Source organism: Delphinapterus leucas, chromosome X, assembly GCF_059928025.1.
Source record: "Delphinapterus leucas isolate spDelLeu-1000000601 "Yukka" chromosome X, BTC_Dleu_Yukka2, whole genome shotgun sequence".
In the NCBI taxonomy this organism is placed as follows: domain Eukaryota; kingdom Metazoa; phylum Chordata; class Mammalia; order Artiodactyla; family Monodontidae; genus Delphinapterus; species Delphinapterus leucas.
In genome coordinates this window covers 74,727,032-74,747,446 of record NC_143150.1, presented here as the reverse complement: position 1 = coordinate 74,747,446, position 20,415 = coordinate 74,727,032, and the positions used below count along the sequence as shown (strand labels likewise).

Sequence of the window (20,415 nt, the reverse complement as noted above, 5' to 3'; positions counted from 1 at the left end):
TATTTTTTCACCTCTTGGTAAACTACATTTTACTTTCTATTTCATCAGGCTATAACTTGGACTGGATTCTGCCATCATGCACATTTTGTCAGTACATACCAAATTCTCAATTCTTCTAGCTTCCTTCAATATCTGGCTAACAACTCTGTAAATTAACATTTCCAATTTTTCCCACACTCCTGACTTGGCATCACTTAGGACTAAAACTGCTCTCTTCCCAAAGTCCTGCAAGCTGAAGGTGGGCGGCTTGATAAAACCCTCAAAGAAATCACCACAACAGGTCATGTATAGGCAATCTTCACATATTGAGTTGCTGCTGTGTATCCCATACAGAATGCTTTGAGCTCAACACCTAGGAATCTTCTAAACTAGCTGGCCTACTGCTAAATCACAACAGATGGTTCAGTTGCTCCTTAATGAATGAAAGGTGACCAAATGGGAAATGGACTTGTATTGTTCAAAGGAGAAAAGAATGTCTATTCCACACAGGGAACTATACTCAAAGTCCTGTGATAAACCATAATGGAAAAGAATACGAAAAAGAATGTGTGTATATATATATATATATATATATATATATATATATATATATATATATATATATAACTGAATCACTTTGCTATGTAGCAGAAATTAACACAACATTGTAAATCAACACTTCAATAAAATAAATTTTTAAAATAAAATAAAAGAATGTCTATTATTTCCTTGATCAACAGAAGGGACTGACAAAGACTCTTTCTTTAAATCTTTTTTTTTTTTTGGCTGTGCTGTGTGGCATGTGAGATCTTAGTACCCCAACTAGGGAACGAACCTGTGACTCCTGCAGTGGAAGCATGGAGTCTTAACCACTGGACCACCAGGGAAGTTCGTGGACTCTCTCTTTGAGAAAACTTTAGTCAGGATCTTCTGAGACCTCTTCTCAAATAAGCTTCAGCTTTGGGCTTCAGTGTCTGTCCTTGCAGAATTCAGTTTTAACAAGAATCCCGTTAAGTATGCTTAGAGAGAATCTTCGCACCCTTAATACCTGAAAATGTTCACCAATGTTCATTGCAGCACAATTTACAATAGCCAGGACACGGAAGCAACCTAAATGTCCATTGATAGATGACTGGATAAAGAAGATGTGACATATATATACAATGGGATATTACTCAGCCATAAAAAAATGAAACTGAGTTATTTGTAGTGAGGTGGACGGACATAGAGTCTGTCATACAGAGTGAAATAAGTCAGGAAGAGAAAAGCAAATGCCATACCTTAACACATATATATGGAATGTAAAAAAAAAGTAATAACGAACTAGTAGCAGGGCAGGTGTAACGAGATAGACATAGAAAATGGACTTGAGGACATGGGGTGGGAGGGCAAAGCTGGGGCGAAGTGAGAGAAGCATCGACATACATACACTACCGAATGTAAAACAGTTGGCTGCTGGGAAGCAGCAGCATAGCACAGGGAGATCAGCTTGTTGTTTTGCAATGACGTAGTGGAGTGGAATAGGGAGGATGGGAGGGAGGGTCAATATGGAGGGGATATGGGTACATGTGTATGCATATGGCTGATTCATTGTGTTGTGCAACAGAAACTAATACAATATTGTGAAGTAATTATACGCCAATAATGATCTACTAAAAAAATCTAGATAAGAACAAGAAAATAATAACAAAAAACCCCAAAAGTTAGCAGAAGGAAAGAAATCATACAGATCAGATCAGAAATAACTGAAAAAGAAATGAAGAACACAATAGAAAAGATCAATAAAACTAAAAGCTGGTTCATTGAAAAGATAAACAAAATTGATAAACCATTAGCCAGACACATCAAGGAAAAATAAAGAGTAGACTCAAATCAACAGAATTAGAAATGAAACAGGAGAAGTAACAAATGACACTGCCGAAATACAAAGGAGCATGAGAGATCACTACAAGTAACTATATGCCAATAAAATGGACAACCTGGAAGAAATGGACAAATTCTTAGAAAAGCACAACTTTCCGAAACTGAACCAGGAAGAAACAGAAAATAGAAACAGACCAATAATAAGCACTGAAATTGAGACTGTGATTAAAAATCTTCCAACAAACAAAAGCCCAGGACCAGATGGCTTCACAGGTGAATTCTATCAAACATTTAGAGAAGAGCTAACACCTATCCTTCTCAAACTCTTCCAAAATATAGTAGACGGAAGAACACTCCCAAACTCATTCTACAAGGCCACCATCACCCTGATACCAAAACCAGACAAAGAGGTCACAAAGAAAGCAAACTACAGGCCAATATCACTGATGAACATATATGCAAAAATCCTCAACAAAATACTAGCAAACAGAATCCAAAAGAACATTAAAAGGATCATACACCATGATCAAGTGAGATTTATCCCAGGAATGCAAGGATTCTTCAATATACACAAATCAAACAATGTGATACACCATATTAACAAATTGAAGAATAAAAACCATATGATCATCTCAATAGATGCAGAAAATCCTTTCGACAAAATTCAACATGGATTTATGATAAAAACCCTGCAGAAAGTAGGCATAGAGGGAACTTTCCTCAACATAATAAAGGCCATATATGACAAACCCACAGCCAACATTGTTCTCAATGGTGAAAAACTGAAAGCATTTCCTCTAAGATCAGGAACAAGACAAGGTTGCCCACTCTCACCACTATTATTCAACGTAGTTTTGGAAGTTTTAGCCATGGCAATCAGAGACGAAAAAGAAATAAAAGGAATCCAAATCGTAAAAGAAGTAAAATTGTCACTGTCTGCAGATGACATGATACTATACATAGAGAATCCTAAAGATCCTACCAGAAAACTACTAGAGCTCATAAATGAATTTGGTAAAGTAGCAGGATACAAAATTAATGCACAGAAATCTCTTGCATTACTTTACACTAATGACGAAAAATCTGAAAGAGAAATTAAGGAAACACTCCCATTTCCACTGCAACAAAAAGAATAAAATACCTAGGAATAAACCTACCTAAGAGACAAAAGACCTGTTTGAGAAAAACTATAAGACACTCATGAAAGAAATTAAGGATGATACAAACAGATGGAGAGATATACCATGTTCTTGGTTTGGAAGATCAACATTGTGAAAATGACTATGCTACCCAAAGCAATCTACAGATTCAGTGCAATCCATATCAGACTACCAATGGCATTTTTCACAGAACTATAAAAAGAAAAATCCACAATTTGTATGGAAACAAAAAAGACCCCAAAGAGCCAAAGCAATCTTGAAAAACAAAAATGGAGCTGGGGGAATCAGGCTCTCTGACTTCAGAGTATACTACAGAGCTATAGTAATCAAGACACTATGGTACTGGCAGAAAAACAGAAATATAGATCAATGGAATGGGATAGAAAGCCCAGAGATAAACCCACGCACATATGGTCACCTTATCTTTGACAACAGAGGCAAGATTACACAATGGAGAAAAGACAACCTCTTCAATAAGTAGAGCTGGAGAAAGTGGACAGCTACATGTAAAAGAATGAAATTATAACACTTGCTAACATCATACACAGCAATGAACTCAAAATTGATTCAAGACCTAAATGTAAGGCCAGACACTATCAAACTCATCGAGGAATACATAGGCAGAACACTCTATGACGTAAATCACAGCAAGGTCCTTTTTGACCCATAACCTAGAGAAATGGAAATAAAAACAAAAATCAATAAATGGGACCTAATGAAACTTAAGTACTTTTGTACAGCAGTGGAACCCATAAACAAGACGAAAAGACAATGCTCAGAATGGGAGAAAATATTTGCAAACAAAGCAACTGACAAAGGATTACTCTCCAAAATATACAAGCAGCTCAATATCAAAAAAGCAAACAACCCTATCCAAAAATGGGCAGAAGACCTAAATAGACATTTGTCCAAAGAAGATATACAAATTGCCAACAAACACATGAAAGGATGCTCAACATCACTAATCATTTGAGAAACGAAAATTGAAACTACAATGAGGTATCACCTCACACCAGTCAGAATGGCCATCATCAAAAAATCTACAAACAGTAAATGCTGGAAATGGTGTGTAGAAAAGGGAACCCTCTTGCACTGCTGGTGAGAATGTAAACTGATAGAGCCACTATGGAGAACAGTATGGAGGTGCCTTAAGAAACTAAAAATAGAATTACCATATGACCAAACAATCCCACTACTTGGCATATACTTTGAGAAAACCATAATTCCAAAAGAGACATGTACCACAATGTTCATTGCAGCACTATTTACAATAGCCAGGACATGGAAGCAACCTAAGTGTCCATCGAGAGATGAATGGATAAAGAAGATGTGGCACACATATGCAATGGAATATTACTAAGCCATAAAAAGAAACAAAATTGAACTATTTGTAGTAAGGTGGGTGGACTTGGAGTCTGTCATACAGAGTGAAGTAAGTCAAAAAGAGAAGAACAAATACCGTATGCTAACACGTATATATGGAATAAAAAAAAAAAACAGTTCTGATGAACCTAGGCGCAGAACAGGAATAAAGACACAGACGTAGAGAATGCACTTGAGGAGATGGGGAGAGGGAAGGGTAAGCTGGGAAGAAGTGAGAGAGTAGCATGGACATATATACACTACCATATGTAAAACAGATACCTAGTGGGAAGCAGCTACATAGCACAGGGAGATCAGTTTGGTGCTTTGTGACCACCTAGAGGGGTGGGATAGGGAGTTTGGGAGGGGGAAACAAGAGGGAGGGGATATGTTGATACATATATACATATAGCTGATTCACTTTGTTATACAGCAGAAAATAACACAACATTGTAAAGCATTTATACTCCAATAAGGATGCTTAAAAAAAAAGAAAAAAGAAAAAAACATGAATGGGGTGGGGAGAAGAATCAAAACTGAACTAACTACTGAGGTAAGAAGACCCTTCAGGAAAGCTGGATGTGATTATCTGGACAGCAAAGGAACAGCAGTGAGGGAGTGATGAGGGCAACAGGAAGAACAAATAAAAGATGTCCTCAAATAGAGAAAAGGAGCTACAGTTCCCCTTTGCCCATTATCATCTACATGGTTTAAATGAAGAATTGCCTCTGATTGGGATTTAGGCATCTTTGAGAATTCTGGCCTCCATACGAAAAAAATAAATAATGACTTGCTAATTACTATCTGTTATGCCCAAATATTAATTACATGTCAGTTCAAATAACTTAATGGTACTAATGCTCTTTGTAGAGATTCACAGCAGCTATATTTTGTGAAACTATATAAGGTAGGAATTTTGTGCAATAGTATGAAGTAAGCCATATATGGAATAGTACCTGTTTCTGAGAAAAAGGAATTATTATGGGAGAGACATGCAAGAAGAAATAATTTCAATAGAATGTGATAGGCGATAGGTACAAAAAATGTGTTCAACATTGGAAATTAGTATAAAAGAGTGAAACATTTATTGTTTTACTTTAATTCTGAGGTATAAAAAATCCTTATTGCTAAATTTGTCCATTATTGATGGGTTTTATGCTTTCATTCATGACTTATTTGTTCTGATCTCAATATTGTACAGCATTTTGTACAATTAAAAAACAACAGGCCCAAAATGGAGTCTTTTATGCTAAGCCTCATGTCACCAAGCTAAGACATAATTACAATTTCTGCTCTCCCAGAAATGCAGTCTTAATCTGGTTAGTCAGGAATCACATGATCAACACTAGTTAAGGAATCTACCTGATAGATCCCTGTTACCCCCTAAAGGAAATTAACCTTGTAATAACCAACCCACTATTTTACCAGTAAGATTTCCTTATTCCTGCTCCCCATTCCCTATAAAAGGCTTCATTTTGTACAGCTCCTTGGAGCTCCTTTCTATCTGCTAGATGGGTGCCGCCTGATTCAAATCAATTTTTGCTGAAATAAACTTTTAGAAACTTTAATATGCCTCAGTTTATCTTTTAACAGTAGATATACCCACCATGGAATGCAAAATTGTGAGTGCAAGTATAGACTGATCAACTCATGAAATCAATTTAGAACATGTATTCACATGATAGTGGGGCTCGCTGAGGATTCTTATTCTACAAATGTGTTGGTTTCTAATTTTTGCTTTGTTTTTAATTGAAAAAGTATGTGGAACTTTGCTCAAAGTAACTGGCAATCAATTTCTTGTACCATTATTAGGGATACATGGGGAATATACAAATATGGAATTATAGCTGGATTTTGCTGTTGTCTACATTATGTTATTAGTTTGGGGATATCATTAGTTAATTCACTACAGCACTCATTCATTCCAGAAATATTTCCTGTGTCAGCCACTGTGCTGCATACTAGATTCCTAGAGATTCAGGCATCTGGTGAAGAAACATAGATAGAAAAATGCTAGGGCATGTACTGTCTACCTGAGCATTCAGTAAATGCAATTTTCCCAGATGATAACTAGGTTTGATCTAGGGAAGACTAATCTTTCATTTCTGATTATTTTGCTACTTGTATCTGGAAGCGTTTCCAATATGAGCTAATGGGAGAGATTTTATGGAAGCGAATCAATAGTCATAGTACATTAGAATAGAAAGCAAGGGAGAAAAGTGAACCCTCTTGCACTGTTGGTGGGAATGTAAATTGATACAGCCACTATGGAGAACAGTATGGAGCTTCCTTAAAAAACTAAACATAGAACTACCATATGACCCAGCAATCCCACTACTGGCATATACCCAGAGAAAAACATAATTCAAAAAGACACATGCACCCCAATGTTCATTGCAGCACTATTTACAATAGCCAGGTCATGGAAGCAACCTAAATGCCCATCAACAGACGAATGGATAAAGAAGATGTGGTCCATATATACAGTGGAATATTACTCAGCCATAAAAAGGAATGAAATTGGGTCATTTGCAGAGATGTGGATGGATCTAGAGAGTGTCATACAGAGTGAAGTAAGTCAGAAAGAGAAAAACAAATATCGTATATTAACACATATATGTGGAACCTAGAAAAATGGTACAGATGAACCAGTCTGCCGGGCAGAAATAGAGAGACAGATGTAGAGAACAAACATATGGACACCAAAGGAGGAAAGCAGCAAGGGTGTGGTGGTGGTGGGATGAATTGGGAGATTGGGATTGACATATACACACTAATATGTATAAAATAGATAACTAATAAGAATGTGCTGTATAAAAAATAAAATAAAAATTAAAAAAAATAAAAGCATTGCTTAAAAAAGAAAAGAATAGAATGCAAGGGATATGGGAAGAATGGGATAAAAGAACAAATAAAGAGAGATAAACAGTAGCCATAAACACCAGTGTCTATCACATACTAGGCACTCAATAAACACTGGGTGAATCAATGAATGAGATGGAGAGAATTGTAAGACTGGTCTAAAGAAAAGGAGGGTTTCCCTGGTGGTGCAGTGGTTGAGAGTCTGCCTGCCGATGCAGGGGAAATGGGTTCGTGCCCCCGTCCGGGAAAATCCCACATGCCGCGGAGCGGCTGGTCCCGTGAGCCATGGTCGCTGAGCCTGCGCGTCCGGAGCCTGTGCTCCACAACGGGAGAGGCCACAACAGTGAGAGGCCCGCTTACCGCAAAAAAAAAAAAAAAAAAAAAAGAAAGAAAGAAAAGGAGAAAAGTGTTGATAAGTCAAGACAGAAGGAGGCAGAAGACAATAAGACCTGTAAGAAAATGAAAAAAAATGGAGTTTAGACAGAGGAAATGAGGTATATACTCCACATCAGGAAAAGGAATAGTTTTACATTATCCCTAAGTTAATATATTTTCCTTACATGCATCGTAGAAATATATGAAAGATCTTGGTTCAAGAAACAGGCTATTTTATTCCAAGGGGAATACTGTGATTTCTCTTTCATACTGTTTTATGTCCTTGTGCTGCCAGCAGACATCAACAGGACCCTGTATCTGGGATATTCCAGAGGTTACTCTGAGAGGAAAATGTATGACTATGTCCATGAACTAAAGCTGCTGCAAGGCTCTAAGCTCTGCGAGGAAAGGAATTTTTGTCTGCCTTGTTCTCTGCTGTGTACTGACCACCTAATACAATGCTTAGCACATAGGAGACAAGGAAAATGTGCATCCTCTAGAAGCTGGAAAAGGCAAGGAAACAGATTATCTTCCAGAGCCTCCAGATGGAATCCAACCCTGCCAATATCTTGTTTTAGCTCCATAAGACTGATTTTAGACCTCTGACCTCTTAAACTGTAAGAGAACAAATTTGTGTTGTTTTAAGCCACTATGTTTGTGGCAATTTGTTACAGCAGCAATAGGACACTAATGTGAACCATCCCCTGGTTCCTTACTCATGGTGAGATAGCTGAAAGACTGTCCATATATCAGAAACCCAGCAGCATGGAGCAAGTTGGGTGAGGGGGTTGCCAGATTCATATGTCAGCTTTAATTTATTTTCTGTACATTAAAATACCCCTGAAACAAAAATTCTTATCCCACCTTTCATATATTGACAGAAATGCTAAGAAAGGGCAATATGTTCGTTGGGACCTAAAGATGAATTTGACCTCAGATATTCAGATCTTGAGAAAACAATAGAAAAAATATTCAGTCTACAAACTTTATTTCTAAAAGTTTTTGGAGTCAGCTTCAAAACTAAAGAAAAATAAGAAATAATTTTTAAAGGACAACATTACATATAGATGGTAAATTCTTTTGGCCTCCAGCAGTACTGGTTCAAAGCAAGCATAATCTGAGAATAATCAAAGTATCTAGGTTAGTAAGTATAGTCATGATTAATGTATAGAACCTACATGAATTTTTAAAATATATGTACACACACAGATCTGGACTTAGGAATAAAAGCATTTTGATATGTATTGAAAGTTAAAGATCCCCACTATTCTAGAGTATAATAAAAATTATTAGCATATAGAATTGCTTTAAAGATTAATGCATAGAGTTCAAGTTCTGGGACTACTGAAGTGGAGTGTAACATGCTTTTGTTTTATTTTCTAATGAACTTCTTTCTCCTTCAGCCAAAGAGCTCATATAATTTGAAGTTGCTTCTGTTTAATATATACTTATTATCTTTTTGTCTAAATATACATGAGTTTAATACTAAAGTTAAGTTTTCAGGTGCTGAATACTTTGCATTAAGTATGGCAATAAAAAATGTCTACTATCATCCATGTGTGCACGCTTCTACTCTATTTAACTCTCTACATATGATTATATTAGGTGATATTCCACTGGTTTCTGAAAATAAAATGTATTTTCTTCTAATAGCATGAATGTGAAAGGAGAAATTTAAATAACTAAATAACATCTTAGTGATTAGTTATTTCACTCACCATGCCAACTTCTCCTCTGTTTGGCTCAGTAGGCCTCTGTCATGGTAATAGTATTGTAGGAACAATGCTTTTCTGTGTATGGTTTCCTAGCCAGGTTCAACTTCATCAAGGACTTCTGTTAATATATCCAGTCTCTTTGCTCTCCATGCCCCATCTCAACCCTCTGCTCCAGTCATTGTAAAACACTTAGTCTCTGAAGCACAACATGATCTCAGAGTTCCATTGAAGGAACAGTTACTGAGTTACCACAGTGTGCTAGGTACACTGGCATTATCATGAGCATAATTATGATTATCAAGATTACAATGATAACAGTAGGCATTATCATTAATGAAATGCCTATGACTTGGTAAAGGGTGAAGAAGCAGAACTCTTAGACGTGGTACCAAACTGCCTCTGAGGTAATCAAATTAGTTTCTCTGTGACCAAGGTAGTTTTTGATGGATCCAGCACAAGTGAAGACTATTCCTCACAGTTGGTAGGATCTATTAACATAGGGCATCATGCAACAATCTAGGGTAGGGGAGAACTGTGACTAACCAACCAACAGACTGATTGAAAAATAATTATTAATTGTGGATATATCCCCTTTGACTTAGTGTTATATTATATTTGCCAAAAAGACAGATTTTCAGGTAGGGGAAGTATGGAAGGCTCTAGTAAACAACAGAAGAAAGTCCACAGTCAAGTGTTATAGGAGATGCCATAGAGAAAGTAGTCTGCAGTCCGCAGATTGTTTGGGTTAAAAAAGTGGCTGGAAGTGTCTTTTTGACTAGCAAAGAGCATGAGACCTAAGGAAAGAAGTAAGGAAAAGATATCATGCTGGCAAAAGGAAATGAATGCTCTTTCTCCTGGATAAATCATGGTGAGCCTACATGAAGCCAAGGCAGCCAATTCGTAGTGGTATGGGAAAAGATCAGGATAGGTCAAAAGAAGCAGGGCAATTTTGAGTATCTCAGTGAGAATCTCCAGAAGACATAACACGAAAGAAGCTTAGAAGGGAGGTCTCTTTAGATATTTATAGATTATACGCTAGCTGACAGACAGTCTTCTCCATAGAATGTAAGTCCCACAAAGGTAGGAAATACAAGTGGTGTGTTCAGTGTTTAATCTATAGCCCTGAGCGTAATGTCTAGCCCTTTGTAGATACTCAAATATTTGCTAATGAATAAATAAATGAATGAGGATCATCACCAGATTTAGAACTTATTAGATCTGGGACAGGGATCAGGGTTTACCAGTTTTATGCATACATAAGTAAATTAACACTGTTTTTATAAAATACTTATAAATATTTTTATTCAGAATATAAATATTCTGAATGTAATAGACTATTGTCTATTTTTCAGATATTCTTATGAGTACTGATATTTGGAGACTGATGTTGAACACATGCACTACACCAGCCCAGCCACTTTCCATGATACTTTAACTGAATTGTACTGGCATGTGTGATTTGAATGAACCATTTCAGTCCTATTGAAGCCTGTAACAGAATCAGTAGAATGCCCAGCATGGCGGTTCATTTAGCTTATTATACATCAGGTAGAAGAATGTAGTGATACTGGAAACAGAATTCTAAATAGTTCAATAATTGTTTAGAGACTAAATATCCTGGGCCATGGTGTTAACTGTTTTACATATGAAAAGTGTCCTTTAGCTTATAAAATGCAATGTAAATTGGCCAGGAATAACACAGCTTAAACTTTTAAAAGCCAACAGTGTAAAATGATAAATAGAAACAGATATTGAGGTACCAATGATGTAATCCACAATGCAAAATCTCCATAACTGTTCTTACTCGATGCTGCAGCACCCTCAAGTGTTAATAGATTAGGATGTCAGGCCTGCAGGTTTGTGGAAGGTAAGGTATGCACCACAGAAAAGACCAAAAATATATGCTTTATCCAAACTGCAGCTTTCCACACTCAATTTGTTCTCTGACACTTTATGAGAACTGAGCTTACCAGATAGTTCACCATCATTCACAAAAGGAAGAAGAACAGGTTTTCAGGAAGAGATAAACAATGAGTTTAGTTTTGGACATGTAAAACATAGGTACCTGTGGAACATCTATGTACAGAGATCTTGTGCAAAAATTCCAATACTGACTTCCTCAGCCTTTGGAGCTTACTGCCTCAGCCATGATCAGTTTTGTCCACTTATCAGAGTGTGCTACACAGATATGATCATTCCAATGTGTGCCATGACCTAAGTATGTTTGAGAAGCACAGGTCCAGTGGGAAACTGAATCCATGATTTTAGAACTCATGAGATGATGTCTGGACTAGTGATTTTTGAGTGCTGAAAGCAAAGAGGTGCTAGTAAAAACCACAAAGGGGAACTTCCACTCCTGGCCATGTTGGAGTAACTAGGACCAGACTTCCCTCCTGTTATAACAATTAGAACACAGGACAAAATATATGAAATAGCTGTTTGTAGTCATTGAACAACATACAGTATAAGACTATGACTCTGAAAGAGGGGAAAAAACAAGAATAAGCCCTACTATCGCCATAGCTTGCTGCCTGAAAACACTTTCTGGATGGTAGCATGGGGAGTGAGAGCTCAAGCTGAGCATGCAAGTCTTGCTCAGTTGAAGAGACAAAGATCAAAGTTCAGAGTTCAGAGAGGCTGAGGAAACTAGAATTTGCAGGGCAGAGTACCAGAGAGGAGGGAGCTATGTAAAAAAAGAACTGAAAAACCCTTAGCTATGGGTCCCCTTGAGTCTGTTATTGAATATAAATCCTAGTGCCTAGGATGGAAATCCATTAGTCTAGGCAAAGAAATACCAAGAAGCTTTAAGCTGAAGAATACCCAGAACTCACACAAAGCTGGCAAATGTTTAAGTTCCAATAACTAAGAATGAAGAGACAAAAGAAGTCAGACCTTAGATGTAAGGCTAAACTAGCTAGGAAAGGATACTTTATATCTATCCTAACAAGCTTAAAAATAATCCTCAAATGGATAAAGCTGCTCCACAAATAACTGCCTGCAATACAACATTCAACACTCTTAAAAAGAAGTCAACGAAATTGAAACACTCAAGTCACGATGTCCAGTGTCCAACAAAAATTACTAGACATATGTATAAAAAAAAAATGTGATCCATAGCCAGGAAAAAAATCAATCATTAAGAAAACATGTAGAGGAAGAAATGAAGAGGGGCAAAGATAGCATGCTGGGAAATACTCAGACAAGATTTAAAAGGTAAGAAAAAGAAAAAGGACCTGACAAGAGTCACTTGAAAGGAATAATACAAGATGTTAGAAGAATCAAGAGACCATTGAGTCACAGAAGTCATGTAGGGAGAAAGTTTAGAAAAAGAGAGAGTGGTCAACAAGGATATCAAGCAAAATAGAGACTGAAAAGAGTCCACTGGATTTCACAAGAAGGTGCCTTCTAAGCCTGGCCAGAATAGTTCCGATGGAGAGGTTAGGGTAGAATCCAGATTGCAAAGGGTTTGAGGAGTGAATAAGATGTTTCAAGGCAAGATGGTCTCTGGCTCAGGATAGGCAAATAAATGTACATTTTTGTATGTTTGAAAATATTTTAAAAAATATATTCTACAAGCTTCTTTAGCAATGTCTCCTTTCTCTTATAGCCATATTTCTTCCTAATACACAGACAGCTCCCAAAAAGAATTATGAAATAAAAATTGTTACCAAAAAAGGCATTCAGCAACTTCTGAACCTGAATATTGCTGCCCACGGTACGGTACAATCCCTCTGTCTTGATCCCTAGGGAAAGAAAACCAAGTCAGTTTTATTTATATAGCTAGAGCTTTCATCTCCCTCAGGGTAGAGAAAGTAGGTACTTACACAATGGAGTCAGTTCAAACAGGAAAGGGTCTCCCTACTCTCTCCAATCTCTCCAGCCCTCCCCTGCAATAGGGGAACAGTCCTGAAACATCTCTGCAAATTATTCTTTTCATACTTTCATTTGGATTGTACCAAGCCCTTATTAACAGAAAAGAACACACTCTATAGTAAATAGAAGAAAATGCTCAGGTGAGTAGCAGCAGATGGCTGAGAATGGTGTTACCATCTTGTCAAGGAACTAGGGTTTAGTTGATAAAGGAGGAAATATGAACCTTCAAATTGCCCCTGAGCAGTGGTATGAAGTAAGAGAGGCCTAGAGTGTGGCAGATATGAAGCAAACAGCCATTTTTTGCATGGAGAAAGATTGAAGCAACTTAAAAAGAGGCCTGGCTCATAAACTACACTTGCCTACATTCAAAATATTCTCAGAGAGAAACAAGAGAGTATCGTCAACCTGGAAGAATGCTGATGCCACATTTGCCTGAATTTAACTTTGCCCCCCCAAAATTTTAAATCAATATGTGTTGTGGCAGAAATTGAACTCTTGTTTATTTAGGATGGAACTATCATAACACTATTTGAAGAGTGCCAGATAGTATTTGAGAATATTTTATAAGCCATTTGAAGCTCTTTATCTTTAAAGGCAGGAAACCACAAATTATCCAAACATGGTTAAATACCACTGATTTGAAATTTGAGGAAATTTTAAACATTGTGTCTAGTACTCAAGGTTTATAAACAGTCTCCTTTCCTAAAACGGGTCCTGACTAATAGATGATATCATTGTTCCTTTAGAAAAATTGCCCAAGGAAAAATTCAGAATGATCAGATTTTGCCATTTGCAGCAACGTGGATGGACCTGGAGGGTATTATGCTAAGTGAAATAAATCAGACAAAGACAAATACTGTATAATATCACTTACAGGTAGAATCTAAAAGATAAAATAAAACTAGTGAACATAACAAAAAAGAAACAGACTCACAGATATAGAGAACAAACTAGTGGTTACCAGTGGGGTTGGGGGGAGGGGCGGGGCGAAATAGGGATGGGAATTAAGAGGTACAAACTATTATGTGTAAAATAAATAAGCTATAAGAATATGTTGTACAACACAGGGAATATAGCCAATATTTTATAATAGCTATAAATGGAGTATAACCTTTAAAAATTGTGAATCACTATGTTGTATACCTGTAACATATAATATTGTACATCAACTGTACGTCAATAAAACTTAAATAAATAAATAATAAAACTATGTTTTAAAAAAAAGAATGACCAGATTCAAACACTGCTAAGGCTATGGTTCATATCTTACCTTTGGTTTCAATGACATTGATGCACTTCCTAACAAACTTGAACCCCACTTCGTTCAGCTCCACTGTTTCAAGCAAAAAAAGCAGAGTTAGATTCTGCTGTAATAAGCCTCACCTATCAAGCATTCAATGATCTTGCTAAGAGACTGCAGTGAGAGAACTAGGGGTTTGGTTGCTCTTCTTCAATCAGCCTTAGGTGGAAAGATTCCTCATTCAGGGGAGAGGGTGGTCAGAGATTTTACTCTTATAACACAAAATTCTTTTACTTGACCCTCTGCATTATGTCTGCTTTAGGCATGAGCTACATCAAATGTGAAATGTGAGGCTGGAAATGCGCACAATTTCTATCATGTGTCTAGAAAAAGAAGGATATAATGTGTTTCTTTATATTACTACTACTATCCCACCCATAAGCTAAGATAAAGTGACTTCCTTAATTCAATCAATAAACACCTTTTAAAAAAAATAGGCCTGAATTTCATTCCATACAGAGGTATCCACAAATACACTTGCATCAATATTACATATCATTGATGATAACATTTACTGTGATTAGGACAGCTAACAGTTCATAATATCAGTAGATCAGAAATTTGACTCACTTTCTTCCTGTTTCGTTATAGGGCTGTGATAGATCTACAAAAAAAGAGAGAGAAAGAGCAATGGTTATTGTGAATCACTATAGGTAAGTACAGCAAATACTAAATATCTTTCCCCAAATAAGCCATCAAAACCATTAGTGACTTTAAGGCTTTAACAAGAAAGAAAGTGGGCTAAACAGAATCATCTTTGCCTAGGGCCCTGGGAACAGCTGGATTAACAATCCCAGAAGATTACACTGGATTTCATACAGTTCACTGCAGTTTTAGCCTACTCATCTTAGACATTTACTTATGTAAAGCTTAGAGAATTTTTCTGATGGAGCAAGAGAGCATGAGAGAAAGAAAGTGATTTTCTCATGGATACCTGCGTAACTGGCATTGATGGTAAAATTTAAATATTCCTAATACCAACCTCCCCACCCAGAGACATTAATGGGTGTTTCCCTGTAGAAAGGCAAGTGCCCATCTGAAAGAGATCCATGCATTCACCAAGATTTCTCTGAGCCATCTTGAAGTATGCATTGTGATAGCTATGTGAGAGACCAAAGAAGAGATCCTTGACTCTTGAAGTCTAATCTTGGCTCTACCTCTACCTCATTATGAAACTTAGGCGTGTCCTTTTCATTCTCTCGACTTCAAAATTCATATCTCTAAAACGATCAGGGTTGGAGTAGATGTTCCTTCAAGTCCTGACCTTCTTTGACACTTTAAGCAAAGGCAAGCATACTATGTATAAGAACAGTGAATTGGGGGGGTTAATAAAGCAGTGACAACATTAGTAATGTGAGGCTGCAGGAAATAAGTCCTCTATATGCCATCTGTATAGTTTGCTTTAACAAGCTCTCCTTTTAAAAGAAAATTTTCTCCCTATGTGTGTATGCCAATGGATATTTCAGTGAGAGAGGTTTCTGTGCTTGGGCAGCCCCTTTTCACCACTGCTATAAAAAAGATATTTGTGAAACGTCTCTCATAATCAAGTTGGTAAGGATCCACATGCAGTGGGCCCATGTTCTAACATCATTCTCCACAAAAAGCGATCTGTATCCTTTGATTTTTAAAACCCTAAAGGGAGAGCAATTTCAGGAGAGGGAATTAAAAGTAAAATGCCTTACAATATTGTAAATTAACTATACTTCAATTTTAAAAAGTAAGAAGAAAGAAATATGAACAAAAACAAAAAAAGAATAAAATGCCTTGTGGAGCTTCCTACTATCCTCCTAAAGAAATATCACAGGCATGTAATAGTTAAGCTCCAGGTTTCTGGGAGGGGAGGAAGGGGAGAAAGGCCCTGGCCTATTTTCTGGATGACAGTCCTCACAACACCACTTCTCTCCTGCTACCATCTTGGTTGCTATTAATGCAATCTGGCATCTGGGCACTCCTCTTTAGTCTCCAAGGCACTGAAAACACACAGAAAGAAAGCCCTGTAATATATTTCCCCTCTTAGCAAGTTTTTGCCTTGCATAAAGCAAGAAGACTGGACTGTATCCAAACACTGTTGAATTTCAGTAGGTTTGTACCCAAACTTCAGACCAGTCAGAAGACCTCAAACTAATACAGTACATTATGGTTGACAAACTGGCTTTCAATTGATTTTTCAAATCAACTCTGTGAGGTAGGTAGAACAGAAATTATTAAAGCCATTTTACTTAAGAGAAGAGAACAGTCTCAGAGAGTAAATAACTATCTCAAGGTCACACAATCATTGAATGGCAGAACCAGATCCAAATCTAAACTTTTGGGATTCCAACACTAGGAAGCTGATATTATTTCATATGCCATGAGAAGAAACCTACGCAGAAGATACTGAAGAGAGAAAATGCTTTTCAGTGACCTCTGACTGTTCATATTGATCTTTCTATGATAATCACTAGCCTTTAAAAGTATTACTTGTCATCATATGTAACAGTATTCTAAATGGAGTGGTGCATCCTGAGATATAGGATGGCAATGCCATTTCCTGCCCTTAAAGAGAACAAGCTGACTTGGGGATGTAAGGGAGGGGCAGCAAAACCATTTTGAATAAAATCTTAATAAATGCTTGTTCACAACCATGGAAATTATTTTCCATCCTTATATATGAACACGTTAATATTATAAACTGCAAAAAGGCTTAATTTTCTTTCTTAAGAAGATTTTGTGGGCATGGCTGCATAATCTAAGACCAGAGCAGGAAGCTGAGAGACCTGGATTCTAGGCCCATTGTGATGCCTTTCTGAGAGTGATCCTAGAGAAGTCTTTTACCCTCTCTGGAACTCAAGTTGCCTAACTTGTTAAACAAGAAATGTCAACTCAACAATTTCTTCTACCTCTAAAATTTTGAGTGTCAAAGATCTATCACCATTTAATTATCCTGGACCCACTGCTACCACTAGAGCGACTCATATACTGGATTATGTTGCTGATGTTTCCCCAGGATAACTTACAGGTTCTTTCCCATCCATGGCCTCCATCCATAGTCTTCTGTTAGCTTCTGAAAGGGCTTGCAGAGTGATGGTTCCTGGCCTAAGGAAAAAAATGACAAGTTGAGAGCAGAAAAGTCACCTGAGAGAATGGAGTCTTGTGATCTAGGGTCCTCCTCAGTCCTGGGAGATATCAGACTGAGCAGGCACAGGCATATAGATTTCCAACTTCTCATAATCTTTTTTACTCAGAAAAACAATGGAACTTAGAGAACAGTAACTTTGGAGACACTGGTGGAGGTGGTATCTTGGTGGCCTCATGCCAGAGTTGGACAAGGAAATAGGAAGGCAGATACTGACACCTCACCATAATACACACTTAAACTGGCCTCACTGTGCTTGAGCCAAACTGAGGCTTGCCCTGCCTCTCTCTCTTGGAAGCCAGCCATTTGGTCTGGGCTCTAGGGTTTCTGAGCATGTTCATTATGGGCACGTTCATCTATCAGGAAAATGGCTTGCTACTTCTACCACCTAGGATGTCCAAGGAGCATTTCAGTAGGAAATAAGTCAACAACATGCACAATGGCTCAGCCACATGGAGGAGGCCTTTTGGCTGATTTAAGCAATCTTATGAATAACAATGACAACTAATAGTTATTGAATGCTCACCAGATGCCAGGTTCTTTTCTAAGTACTTTATAGGTATTAATTCATTTAATCTACACAGGAAGGCTATAAAGCGGGAACTACAGTAACCCCTATTTTATAGAAGGGGAAACTGAGGCACAGAGAGGTTACCTAAGTTCACACAGTGGGTAAATATAGAGCCAGGATTTGAATTTAGGAATCTTGGTCCAGCAGCCATGTTCTTTCTTAACTAATACACTATAAGGCCTCTTCTGCATGGCAGATGACTTCAAATCCAATTTTATTTTATTTACTTGCAGTAACTATAACTACATACACAGAGATACCCCAATTTGGTATACTATGTTCTTTTTAGACCTTCAAAGCCAAACTGGAATTTGGGGATTGACCATATTATTGCAGGTATAAGGTCTCTTCCATTCTCTGTGTAGTTGTGCCATTATGAGATGCTTGTTACTCTCACTCCTATGTTAAGATGAGACCTCTCTCAGAGTCATGAAATGATAAGAGCAATTACAAGAGAGTTCAGTGGAAAAGTCACTGTGCCTCAGTTTCTTTATCCATAAAAATGTTGGAGCAGACAAGCTGTGAGGTCCTTTACAGTTCCGATATCGAGACGCCTGTTCTATCTGTCCTTCTGTCTCTTATTCCATTAAAGTACTCCTTAAAAAAGGAAAGAAAAAAAAAGAAAAAGCAATTCATTAACTAGAATGAATCGTTCTTTATTCTGCTCTTTAGCTGTTTGGGCACAATTACACTTTACAGGATTTGCTACTGAACTAGGGATATTAGCTAACATCGTCATCAGTTAATGAAAAGGAATTCTGAATTCTAGGTGTCCTCAGGAGCTTATAAGCATTGTGACCCCTATCGACCCATGCCAATTTTTTCCTCACAGACTCAAATTATAATATTCAAATAAGACTAAACCCTTAAGTGAAAAAAAAAAAAAAGCCACCAAATGATCTTTAAGCCAGAATCAACTTAAAACCGGGACTTGGCTTTGGGCACTGGATTCTTTCAAGTTTACCATTTTCTAAGAAACATCCAACCATTTGGATATACCTTATGGGGCTAGAAAGTCCAGAAATCTTTGTAAAAACAGCTACACAGCTGAATCCTGAAGCCAGAAGGAAGGAGAGCAAGCAAATGGGCAACAAACATAAAAGCACATGCTGTAGACTAGATAGGATGTTAAGCCCATTCTAGACTCAGTTTCCCTACATGGGAAACCAATAAGCTGGTATGTGTCCTCTCTTGACCATACGGAGAAACTGAAAGAATAAATAAGTGACTATTCAATAAGCATTTGGAGATTCTTGGGTGCTACTGAAAGTCAAATTCAAAGAAGAATACTGCTAAGAACAAGATGACAAAGTAGAGAGTACAGACTTCTAGTCCAGGCTTTTCCATTATGACTTTAGACAAATCCTTTGCCCACCCTGAGGTCTGAGTCACGCATCTAAAACAAAAAGGCATATACAGCATATTTGCAGTAGAGTCCAGTGGTTAAGAGTATGACTTGGAAACCAGTATTCCTGGATTTGGATCCTAGCTCTAATATTAAATAACTGTATAAACTAAGTGCTTAACTTCTTTCTGTCTCCTTGTCTTTGTGAAATTGGGATAGTAACACCCCCTACTTCATGTGACTGATGAAGACTAAAGGAAAATATACACTTAAAAGGCTGAGAATGGTGCCTGGCACACAGAGGTACTCAGAGAATGTTAGCAGTTCTTGTTGTCATCATCATTGTCACTGTTGTCATTATTACTATTATTATTGCCCTTCAAGTTCTGATGGCCTATGAGCCTATGGCTTCAAATATTGGTAGGAACACTAATAAAAAAGTTATCCTCTATTCTGGAAATAGAAAAAGGGACTCAAAGAGTCCTTTGTTCTATCCCACAGAGAACATGAGTAAAGGTGCCTGATGTCTACTGGGAGGCCTGCCTCTGCCCCTTATATCTGACTGACAAGCAAGGAAAGCAAATGCGGAGGTCACATGACTCAGAAAACTCCACATACACAGAGGTACCTCAGCATCTGTTAATTATTATATTGGACCCTCTATTTCAGAACATATTTATTCTCCTTATAATAGACAATGGAATAAAATTAAAAAGAACATGGGGTGTGGAGACCTACAGACCAGGGATTGATCACAGCCTTGATACTATGTGACTTTGATTAGGCAAGGCAGTTAAATATATACAAGTCTTAATCTCTTCACTGTTAAACGAGGGAATGTTTTTTAAAGTGCCCAATATTTTGTAATTATGTTCATCAGGGATATTGGCCTGTA

General features: G+C 37.3%; 1 protein-coding gene across 1 annotated transcript in view; it reads right to left on the bottom strand.

The window, feature by feature from the left end:
* The window catches only part of OPHN1 (oligophrenin 1), a 684,959-nt gene that overhangs the window by 291,745 nt on the left and 372,799 nt on the right, over nucleotides 1-20,415 (bottom strand). The window contains exons 12-15 of the mRNA XM_022561083.3: nucleotides 17,486-17,564; nucleotides 15,060-15,093; nucleotides 14,460-14,522; nucleotides 12,985-13,059 (exon numbers count right to left, since the gene is read on the bottom strand). Of these exons, the coding sequence (XP_022416791.1) occupies nucleotides 12,985-13,059; nucleotides 14,460-14,522; nucleotides 15,060-15,093; nucleotides 17,486-17,564 (251 nt within the window). The remainder of the gene's footprint in view (nucleotides 1-12,984; nucleotides 13,060-14,459; nucleotides 14,523-15,059; nucleotides 15,094-17,485; nucleotides 17,565-20,415) is intronic.